Here is an 11,974-nt window from a genome sequence, read left to right on the forward strand (position 1 = left end):
TGGATGTGTTTATAATCTCTGGTCTAATGTGTCCATTGATTTCAGGCTGCTCCAGTTGAGGAGGAGGCAGCAGCAGAGGAGGCTGTGGAGGAGCCAGTTGTCGACGAGGTTGCAGAGGAACTAGCAGCAGAGGTGGAGGCTGCAGTGGAGGAAGCTGTGGAAGAGGCAGCTGCAGAGGAGGAGAGTGCCCCTGCAGAAGAAGCCGTTGAGGAGGAAGCACCACCTGCAGAAGAAGCTGTTGAGGAGCCTGTTGAGGAAGAAGCACCACCTGCAGAAGAAGCTGAAGAGGAGGCTGCTCCTGTAGAAGAAGTAGCTGAAGAGGAGGCAGCACCATCAGAAGAAGCTGCAGAGGAAGTAGCAGAAGAACCAGCAGCTGAAGAGGAGGCTGCTCCTTCAGAGGAGCCTGTTGAGGAGGCTGCACCTGCAGAAGAAGTTGTTGAAGATGTAGCACCAGAGGAGGCAGTGGAAGAAGTACCAGAGGAAGAGGAGGAGGCAGCACCCGAAGAGGAGACAGTGGAAGAGGCAGTAGCTTCAGAGGAGCCCGCTGAGGAGGAGGCAGCTCCTACAGAAGAAGCCACAGAAGAAGCTACAGAAGAGGCTGAACCTGTAGAGGAGGCAGTGGAGGAGGCTGCAGAAACAGAAGAAACTCCAGAAGAAGCAGTGGAGGAAGAAACAGCACCAGGTAAGATGAAAGTACATGGGCTGTCTGTGAGGTTTACAGGTGGTTGTTTGCAATCCTATCTTCATATCTTCAGCAGAACTCCAGAACATGAGGAAAGATCAGATATAGATTTGCCCTCAAGTGTGGGCAGTTGTATAGAGAAGAGAGACCGTTTTCTGTTTTTTTGTTGTTTTTTTTTAAACATGAGCATCCTTTATGTTTTTCCTTGTACATGATAAAGCTCTTACCGACACCCATGTGAATATTGTCCTGTCTGGATCCATAAAGATATCCACATTTACAAAAGCAACACCCACAATTCATTTTACAACTTTAACTACAATGTGTGATGGCCATCTGTTTCAGTGATATCAGTCTGTCAACAGACACCGCCCAGTTTATGTCTTTTACTTTTATACAATTAAAAGACAGACTGGAGCTACAGAGAAACAGCTGCTCACAAAATACAGGCTCTTCAGTTTAGCCATGAATACATTAGATGTGCACATTGCGTTCTGTGAATTCCAGATTATTCAGAGATGTTAACTTGTTCCCTGACATGAGCATACAACTAATGGGTCATATTTTTGTTTTTTACCCACAGAGACAGAAGAAGTAGAAGAGGCAGAGGAGGCAGTAGAAGAAGGTGGGCACTCATTCCCAATTTTTAATCATTTACACTATAAAACAAAGGGACAAATATCAAATACAACATTAGACAATCAAAAAGTTATAAAATAAACTTAACCACTATTTTATCCATTTTTTTCTTTATTAATAGATGGAATTGGAGTATGTTATGTACACAAAAACAATTAAATACAGAACAAACAAAAAATAACTTCCCACACAATATGCAATAATTGCCTCTATTCTGGAAGATTACTAATCACACTGAGAGTAAGGAAGTAAAAATGTCTTAGTTTGTTTTTAAGTACTGAAACAAAAGGAAAAAAGTTTTTCAAGTGTTGGAGAGAATTCCAGCAGATGTACGTTTGTGTGGACATGCTTTTTAGATTTTGTCGTCTTACTTGTGCATTTTGTGTTTGTTGCAGCAGCAGAGTTTGCTGAGACAGAGGAACAGACGGAGGACGAGCCCACAGGTAAATACTGTTATAGCAGCTCCTCTCTCTGCTCAGTGTGGACGTAGCCTTAGACTAAATGTCAGAGGTGAAGGTGTAATCCTCACCTCTGTCGCAGAGTTAATATTTGCTGTCACCTGCTGCACAACATGCATTACATAATGTTTGATAAAAGCCGTATGTTTCTACTATCTAACATCTGTCATCAACGTGGAACTGATAGTCAGCTGCACTTTGACTCCTTTTGCCAAAGAACATATTATCAGATGTTTGTTACTAGAAAGCCTGTGAGAGGGCCTACATGTGTGTCTTTTTCAACATGTAACCTCAGAGGGACGTTCAAAGGGCAGATTTATCAGCACATGTGGGAGTTAGCAGTTGTGGAGAGTGTGAAGATCTTAAATTGTTAAATCTTATTTCTAATACCCCACTGAACCACTGAGGTGCAGGTGCAATGCCGTCAAGTAGAGCTCTGTTGCAAAACTGGATAGAAAATTCTCCATTTAGTAAATCTAAGCCACCATACTCAACACGGAAAAGCTGAATTAAAATAAGGCATCCTCTGAGTGTTGGTGATGCAGCTGAAGTTCAACCCATCCTCTTCAGCTCCACAGCTGATTCATCATGAACTGGCAGAAATTCAGCAGCATCAGAAAACAGTCCTTAACTTTCTCAGAGGTTCATTATTTTCTCTCAGTTCAGCTCAGCAGCCACTAGATGTTAAATATCCACTGTAAAGTCAAGTTAAAACTGAATCTAGAGCGGCGTGTATAATAAATGAGTAATCAGTTATTTATCGTACTGTTAAATTAATCAATAGCTAAACTGATAATTGCAGTTTCGTCAGTGTCAATACTTTCTGATTTCTTTCCTCTAATGACGGTGAAGTTAATATCTTTGACTTCTGAACCAAACCAGACCTATCTTGGGGTTTGTCATTCTGTTTCAGTTATTTTCTATTGTTTGGTCGTTAAAATGTCAGAAACCAATGAGATTAATCAACGTAAAATAATGGTCAGTTACATCATCTGAATCACAGTTAAAAGTTCAGGAGCCACAGAATTAAATATAATCTGGACTTGGAGTAAAAGTTGAGGTTTCTGCTGTTAAAGGGAAGTTTTTCCTCACCACTGTCACCAGTCACTAGTGTTTGCTCCTGGAGGATTCTGTTGGGTTTCTGTAAATCGGCTTAGAGTCTGGTTTCGACCAACTCGATATGTACAGCGTCACGAGATAACTTTTGTTATGATTTGGCGCTATATAAATAAAATTTGATTGGATTTAATTGGGATTAAAAATAAAACCACTTAAAACCAAACCGTGACACACTAACAGGAGGGCCATCAACACTTTTCATCAACTACAGCTGTAAAAAGTGTATAGTTTTATGTCTGTTTTCCATGAACACACAGACCCTTGTGCATCTTATATGTTTTTTGTTTCCCATAGAAACGTAGAGGCAGCGGCAGTCGCCGTGGTGACGGAGCAGGGACCCACTGACGCATCAGCACTATCTGAGCACGCTCAGGAAGGATGATGCATCTCTTCACCTCCAGAGAAAACGATTTAAGTTGTTAAGACAACACTCGCCTCCCCCTCCCCTCCTCTTCATCCCTCTCCTCCCTTTAACTGTCCCTCTAGTGTAAATGTGTCAGATATTGAATGGATTGTTACTAATGGTACTCCTGTTTTACCCCTCTGTTTATTTTCTTTGAGTTCATGTTCATCTGGCTTTTTTTTTTTTTTTTTCTCCCTTTGTTTTCTTTTGAGCGGCCGTATCATTGTTCAGTTCTGGAGGGGCAGTTTAAGTCTGTGAAATCAGTGGCTGTCGTTTTACAGCCACAACCAGAGCAACGTCTAAAATAGAAGTAAAAAGACCCCAGACTGGCTCATCATTTTTGGAAGTCTGATATTGTAACTCAGACTTCCTGGAGCTAAATTTTGTTGCCAATTAATTCGAGGCCAAAGTCCCGCTCTGAGCTTCGATCTGTAATAGCATGAAAAGGCTCAGGTCATTCCATACAGTTGGCAGGTTTTTTACAGTGAGTTGCAGCCGCCATCTTAGAGCAGAAATCAGCTACAGGACACCGCTATGAATGTCTCCGTTTCAGGCCGGTGATAAAACTTTCAAATGTAGTCCAATCTAATCCAAACACCATGATGTGTCCCTCTGTCCCCGTCTGTCAGCTGTGTGTCTGTGTAGACTCTATGCAAAGCTGTCTGCCTCCTACCTCCCCTCCCCCTCCCCCTCAGTTTATTTACCACTCAGTATGCGTCGACTCCAGGATGAGCCATATGCTAGCACGTGAATTCAGAGAGAAACGAGTGTGTGAGTGCGTGCATGTGTGAATGTTTCCCATGATATGAGTGTTGACGGATCTTTGCTCATCATTCCCTTCTGTGATGATGTAGTTTTATGTTCTCTCTCTTCCTCAGTTTTTTTTGTTGTGTAACTACCTTTATCTCTGTGTGTTCTGTAGATTTCTAGCTGATTGGTTTTTTTTGTTTGTTTTTTTTTTCTCTCCTCTATTTCTAGATATGATTACCGAGACCGTTTAACTGTGGTCCTGTTCTCACCTGGCATGTCTTCGGTGATCAGGTTACAAATGGACAGCTCTACAACTTCAGATGCGATTTCACAGATCACATTGGCGTGGTCACGTTCCATGTTCGTACCTGCAGCACAGAACTCAGATTAGGGCTGAACGATATGGACAAAATTTCATATCTCGATATTCATGCAAGATATCTTGATATCAATACGATATGACTACGGGTTCGGTGAAAACCAAGCATTTTTCAGAAAAATACAAACATCGTAATACAAAAGAATGTGGAAAGTGCAGCGTTATTTATTAGAACTCACTGCCAGTCATCAACTTTAACATAAAGTACGAATAAATGAAATTTGTTGTGACTTGCAGAGCTGTACATACAGGGCGAGCACAGGGGAAATATATATCGTTTATATCGTTGCTTTTCCGATATTAATATCTTGAATTTTCATATCTAGATATAGATACGATAACAATATATCTTTCAGCCCTAATTCATACACATAAAACTTACAGATAACGCCGAAAATAAGGTGCAAAAACACGGTTATGTTGAGGAAAAGGTTGTGTTAAAGCACAAAAACCACTTGCATAGGAATGAAAAAGGATCTCTGTGAAGGTAAACCTAAAATTTAACATGTGCATATGGTTTTAACAGTAAAATCGAAGGCTTCCAGAGTTTCTGCCGCTGCCTTCGAACCACAGGTTTGTCCATGTTTAACATCCACCTTTTCCTCTTATACATGTTCTTATTTACGTGCCCACAAGAGGTCGCCACACGACTGCAAAACATCACCTACACATGAATCCGATGGTATACCAGGGCTGAACGGCCAGACTTCCAGCTGTCCACTTAGGCCTGGATCACCCAGAATGCGTGTCAGAACCAGTGTGAACAGGACCTAACGACTGTTGAACACATGAACTGGAGTTGGACCTTCAGCTGTGTGTGTTTAGAACCTGAACTGTGATGTAAATGAGGATGAACGTGGGTGGTGCAGCGGCGTCGCACTGTGCTGAAAACCTTTAAGGGATATTTGGATTCCTGAGGAGGCTGAGCAGACAAACGGAGACAGGACACCGGTCACGCTGAAACAGTTTAACCCCAAATGTAGTGCATATGGAAGCATTTGTCTGAAATTATAGTGTATTGTCGGGTAATTAGCACTCTGTAAAACTACAGCTGAAAGATCTGTTGTACAAATGTATCTTGAATATCCGATGCTTTTCTTAGTATTTCAGCTGTTGTTTGTATGTATCTGTGTTAAATACCCAATAACATACTGTGATTTACTATATATTTATTCGGTAAACTTGTAAAAAAAAAAAAAAAAATTAAAAAAAAGGAAAGGTTACAGTTTTATTCAGCTATATATATATTATGTCAGTTTGGACATGGCTGAAATAATGCTTTTTGATATTTTGCGTAACTGTTTTGTTTCGGATGTTGCCTACAGATTACATTTGGGGTCAGGGTTCAGGTGATCCTGTGTGGGCCGTCGTCACCAGGTCTGATGACGTCACAGCCTGGTTTGTTCTGCATTTGACCTTCTTAAAATGAAACAGTGCGTGTCTCTATCCACCTTTTTTTTTGCGACTTCAGCGTCTGTCTCTGTGTGTTTTTAATCAGGAATCCACGGTAGCAAGTTCTCAGCACTAACATCATTCCCCTGCAGAACTATGTGTAGACTTTCCAAATGGTAAAAGCCAACTGAGGGCTTTTTTTATTTTGTTGTTTTTTTTTTTAAGGTAATGAGCAGAGGGGCAGGTAAACGTCCTGTCTGTTCCATTGTTGTAAGTGTACATTACCTGTATTTGATAGGACGTGACTGTGAGGCTTTGATAGGACAGCGGGTGCAGCACCCTGGGAACACATTCCTGTTGGGACACTGACAGCAAACTGTATGTCAGTGTGGTATTGTACAAAGAAAACACTACTGTTGCTTAGCCAAGAAGATTTCAGTAACATATTTCCACTTTAATTCCTTGGTTCGGTGTTCGTATTTTGTGTCTAGTCCTCACAACTGTACCAGTTTGTTTTAAGGAATGCCACACATTCCAGTTGTGTGCAGTAGTGGTTTTTATAGGACTTCCTGTCTTTTTTTTTTTTTTTTTTTCTGTAACACTAGCTGGTCTTTTCTACTTTCCAACACTTTGTAAGTCAATGTGAACTGTACGACGTTTTTAACATTGAAGATTACAGTCTTTACTGAGAGAGAGCTTCTAGATTTTTAAACCTTTTTAAAAAGGACTTGGGGAAAAAAAAAATACAAGAAATCTCCTAATTTTCTGAGAATGCTTTACAAGCTTTTTACAAAGCCATAAGCTGTTTGTGACAGGCAGGTTTAAGGGGGCTGAGCTACTTCAGGACAAACCTTTAAGAACACAAAACCAAGAGCAATAAAAGTAACCACACTCTGCAGCAGCCCAGGGACACAGAGGTTGGTTTGTCATCACCTGCTTGGATCAGAAGCGGTGCTGTGTAGGTTGTGATCCACGGGCAGCTTTGTTCTCAGGCACAGAAGGAAAACTACAGGAGGAGGAGTGGAGGATCCACCTGTCTGTTGGCCTCACACTGTTGTCTTTACGTCACAACCTTCAGTCTGCTGATCTCATGTCCTGAAGAGGCCCATACTGGGGATTAAATTATTCTGATGTAATGATGATGGATTTTGTACAAAAAAAAACAAAAAAAACCATCTAAAGTGTCAGTTTGTCTGTAAATGATCTGTTCTGGGTGCTGCAATAAAGGTTTGGGACAACACAACAACACAGCGCTGACTCTGGGCTTTTTTTTAAACTACTATTACTAATACTTTGTACTTCTACTGCAGCACATCTCACATGTGTTTACTAAACTGAACAGGTTCAGCTCCTTTCTCAAGATTACAGTTTTTATCTCTATAGTGCGGGGGTGTCAAACTCATTTTAGTTCAGTTCCACTTTCACCCCAATATGAAGTCCAGTGGGCCGGACCAGTAAATAATACCAGTGAAAAAAGTACAGTTACATTATGATAATTTTTACATCTACAACGTTTCCGTAAAAATGTGAATAGAGTGAACAGCTTGAACTGTCTTAAGAAAAATAAGTGCAGTTTTAACAATATTCTGCCTCAGTTTATCATTTACACATGTGCATTACAACTTCCATTACAGCTACAAAACATTTAGTAACAGGTATAATATTAATAAAATTGCGTTTACTTTTCTCAAGACATTTCACATTGTTCATATTTTTTCAAGTTATTCACATTTTTTTGTAAAAGGATAGTTTGTTAATGTAAACATTTTCATGTAATTTTACTTTTTTTACACTAAAACAAAGATAAAATCTGCAGTTGTCATTATTTATAGCTTATGATGACAGTGTTTTTCTGGTCTGATCCAACTGAGATCTAATTGGTTTATATGTGTATTTATGGAACCTGAAGTAACATGGTTTTTACACTATTGATCGTTAATATCTTCGGTGTAATTTTTGCATTTCACAAATTCATCCCAGGGGCCAGATTGGACCCTTTGGTGGGCCTGATTTGGCCCCCGGGCCGCATGTTTGACACCTGTGCTGTAGAGTGACTTTGACCAATAGAATAGAATAGATAGTCACAAAGTCAACAATGACAAATACAGTCCACTGTGGCAGAGCGACATAACATGAATTGTTATAAAATTAACTCTGTAATGAATCAATCTCTGAAAAAAAACAAACAAACAAAAAAACAGAGTAAGAATACATGCAATAAATACATTAACAAGTGTTCAGAGAACGCAAACCTCCACCAAGCACCCTGAACGGTGTGCATGTGTGGATCGACGATTTCTGTTTAAATTCAACAGTTTCCAGGTTGTTCCATTGAAGCAGAAAAAGTTGCAGCTTGGTCCCAGTCGTGTGTCTGTCCAATTACATTCAGTTCACATCAGTATTTGTTGAGTTCTAATTTTAAATGTGTGGTAAATGGGATTTTCAATGTTCAATGGAAATGTCCACAGAGTCCACATTCCACAGTGGATGTGGACAATTTAGTTCCAGATACAAGAGATTGTTCTAAGCTACGGGTGAATCAAATTGGAGGCTAATTGGAGTTGTTTTGAATTTTTTTTCGAAAATTGCTCAATGATGACAGATAGGAAAATTTGAACTTTGTCCTACTTTGGCCCTAAATTTAATGGGTTGGTCCCAGGGTCAAGGCCTATGTGTGGGGACAATTTGGGAAAGATGGTGAGAATAGTTTTCCCCTAAAGTTGCCAACAAACAAACACACAAAAAAACAAACAAACAAACACACACACACACAAACAAACAAACAAACACACAAAGCAAAGTGATCACAATACCTCCTGGTGGAAGTAATAAAACCAGTACCTAAACAAAGATAAAAAATAATGAAGTTAAAAAAATTCCACGTTAAGCATCTTAAGCTGGTGTCTTATTTAGCAGTGATAAGGAAATATGAAGGAAAGAGGGTTTTCTCATGGGTTGAAGAAAATGCAGAAAATAGCTGATTGATGAATGTTTTTACATTTACTACAGGATCTGATTGAGCAAAAGTGAACATCTACATGAAAAAGTTAATGTACACACATCATTTATCAAGTGGGCTCATGTTTTTTTTTAGATCTGTATCTTATGGAACTGTTATCCTTTTTAAAGTACCACTCACACAGTACAGGAGAAGTTCTGAACCTTCTGCTAGGCCGCATTAAATTAACAAAAAGACATGAAAAGACTGTCTGTTACTGAGAAATACAAATTCTGAATGAAGAAGTTTGTGAATTCAAACACTGGTCACATTTAAAAAGACTATCTGTGAACTGTTACCGAGAAATGACTCTTTATTTGTATTTTATCTTTATCAGTATGGACCAGCACAAGTTATAAATAACACTGTTTGTATTAAATACATTAAAAAAAGCATTGTGATTATATCTGGTTTGTTGTTTTAAAAAATAAGTCCACATTTTGGGTGATGCATACAATGGTAAAGAGTCATCTGCGTGTTACCATGGCAACCTGTCCACGTGGTACCACATTCTCAGGTCAATAAAACAGAGACTTTTCAATATTTTATTCCAAAATGTATTTTCAGCATAGTTGAACATAATATCTAAAAGGTTTTGTCCTACTTCATATCAATTTCTGTCGAGAACCACATGTTGTGGATGTTTGTGTAAAGCTGAAAAAATGTATGTCTGTTTCAAGTCCACATGTTACCGAGCAGTATTTTGACATTTTCCACCCAAAAATTATATCTCCCCAAAGTGTGTTATACATAATGTTAAAGTGCTTATAAATGCTTACGTAAATACATATAATACGTGTATAGAAGTTCTTCTGTTTACATGACAGAGACTGTTGAACATGAGAAGCGTCCACATCTAACTGCTTGATTGTACTCTACAGAGTCTGAAAATACAGAACAGACAGATGTGATGTCACTGACAAGTTCAGAACCTGAAATTGACCTGAAATATTTAACTGTAGTGATAAGATTAAAGGTTCAACAGTGATTAAACACTTATATCAACAGATGCATTTGGTCACTGATGGCTGTTTAGATCAGTGAGGATTAAAATAAACACATCCTAACCCTAACCCTAACCCTAGCCGTAACCCTAACCCTTATCCCTAACCCTTATTCTTAACCCTAACCCTAGCCGTAACCCTAACCCTTATCCCTAACCCTAACCCTAGCCGTAACCCTAACCCTAGCCGTAACCCTAACCCTTATCCCTAACCCTAGCCGTAACCCTAACCCTAGCTGTAACCCTAACCCTAACCCAAACCCTAGCCCTAGCCGTAACCGTAACCCTAACCCTAGCCGTAACCCTAGCCCTAGCCGTAACCCTAACCCTAGCCGTAACCCTAACCCTAGCCGTAACCCAAACCCTAACCCTAACCCTAGCCCTAGCCGTAACCCTAACCCGTAACCCTAACCCTAGCTGTAACCCTGACCCTAACCCTTGCCGTAACCCTAACCCTAGCCGTAACCCTAACCCTAGCTGTAACCCTAACCCTAGCCGTAACCCTAACCCTAGCCGTAAACCTAACCCAACCCTAACCCTAGCCGTAACCCTAACCCTTATCCCTAACCCTAACCCTTATCCCTAACCCTAGCCGTAACCCTAACCCTAATTCTACAGAGTCTGAAAATACAGAACAGACAGATGTGATGTCATTGACAAGTTCAGAACCTGAAATTGACCTGAAATATTTAACTGTAGTGATAAGATTAAAGGTTCAACAGTGATTAAACACTTATATCAACAGATGCATTTGGTCACTGATGGCTGTTTAGATCAGTGAGGATTAAAATAAACACATCCTAACCCTAACCCTATCCGTAACCCTAACCCTAGCCCTAGCCCTAGCCGTAACCCTAACCCTAACCCTAGCCGTAACCCTAACCCTAGCCGTAACCCAAACCCTAACCCTAACCCAAACCCTAACCCTAACCCTAGCCGTAACCCTAACCCTAGCTGTAACCCTAACCCTAGCTGTAACCCTAACCCTAACCCAAACCCTAACCCTAGCCCTAGCCGTAACCCTAACCCTAACCCTAGCCGTAACCCTAACCCTTTTCCCTAACCCTAACCCTAGCCCTAGCTGTAACCCTAACCCTAACCCTAGCCGTAACCCTAACCCTAACCCTAACCGAAGCCCTAGCCATAACCCTAACCCTAGCCGTAACCCTAACCATAACCCTAACCCTAGCTGTAACCTTAACCCTAACCCAAACCCTAACCCTAGCCGTAACCCTAACCCTAACCCTAGCTGTAACCCTAACCCTAACCCTAGCTGTAACCCTAACCCTAACCCAAACCCTAACCCTAGCCCTAGCCTTAACCCTAACCCTAGCCGTAACCCTAACCCTTTTCCCTAACCCTAACCCTAGCCCTAGCTGTAACCCTAACCCTAGCCGTAACCCTAACCCTAACCGAAGCCCTAGCCGTAACCCTAACCCTAGCCGTAACCATAACCCTAACCCTAGCCGTAACCCTAACCCTAGCCCTAGCCGTAACCCTAACCCTAACCCTAGCCGTAACCCTAACCCTAGCCGTAACCCTAACCCTTATCCCTAACCCTAACCCTAACCCTAGCCCTAGCCGTAACCCTAACCCTAGCCGTAACCCAAACCCTAACCCTAGCCGTAACCCTAACCATAACCCTAACCCTAGCCGTAACCCTTAACCTAACTTTAACCCTTTCCCTAACCCTGACCCTAACCCCCCACACCCCTCCTAACCCTTACCCTTTATCCTAACCCTACCCCCGACCCTTACCCTGAGCCCTAACCCATAGAGAACAGTATGTGTGTGAAGGGGAAAGACAATTTTACAATAAAATGTATTATTTCAGTAAGATCAATAATCCTATATACATGAAAACACTTCTTTTAGTCTCCAGGATTTTCCAAACAATTTATGAAAAGTAATTCATGAATAAATAACAATTACCTTATTTGACAGGTGAAGCAGAACCTAAGGTCAAATGTTTCTTTTACCTAAAATTCATAAGGATCCCTCCACATGGAGTAAACCATATGTTATTCCTCCAGGTAGGCTCCTAGTTTCAGACTGCAGTGGTGAAACGTATAGAGTAGTAGAATTTATTGATTCCTATATTATTCCTCTGGCTAAAAAACATCCCAGTTACATTAAAGATACTTATTATAT

General features: G+C 40.7%; 1 protein-coding gene across 9 annotated transcripts in view; it reads left to right on the top strand.

The window, feature by feature from the left end:
• The window catches only part of asph (aspartate beta-hydroxylase), a 34,097-nt gene extending 27,122 nt beyond the window's left edge, over nt 1–6,975 (top strand). For 6 of the 9 annotated variants that reach the window (XM_030159641.1, XM_030159642.1, XM_030159639.1 and 3 more), the window contains 4 exons: nt 44–682; nt 1,266–1,307; nt 1,717–1,764; nt 3,193–6,975. In XM_030159641.1, coding sequence (XP_030015501.1) covers nt 44–682; nt 1,266–1,307; nt 1,717–1,764; nt 3,193–3,200 — 737 coding nt within the window. In that variant the 3' untranslated portion in view covers nt 3,201–6,975. The remainder of the gene's footprint in view (nt 1–43; nt 683–1,265; nt 1,308–1,716; nt 1,765–3,192) is intronic. The other 3 variants (XM_030159638.1, XM_030159635.1, XM_030159636.1) reach the window with 3 other exon arrangements.
• The last annotated feature ends 4,999 nt before the right edge of the window (nt 6,976–11,974 follow it).

Source organism: Sphaeramia orbicularis, chromosome 17 (genome assembly GCF_902148855.1).
Source record: "Sphaeramia orbicularis chromosome 17, fSphaOr1.1, whole genome shotgun sequence".
NCBI lineage: Eukaryota > Metazoa > Chordata > Actinopteri > Kurtiformes > Apogonidae > Sphaeramia > Sphaeramia orbicularis.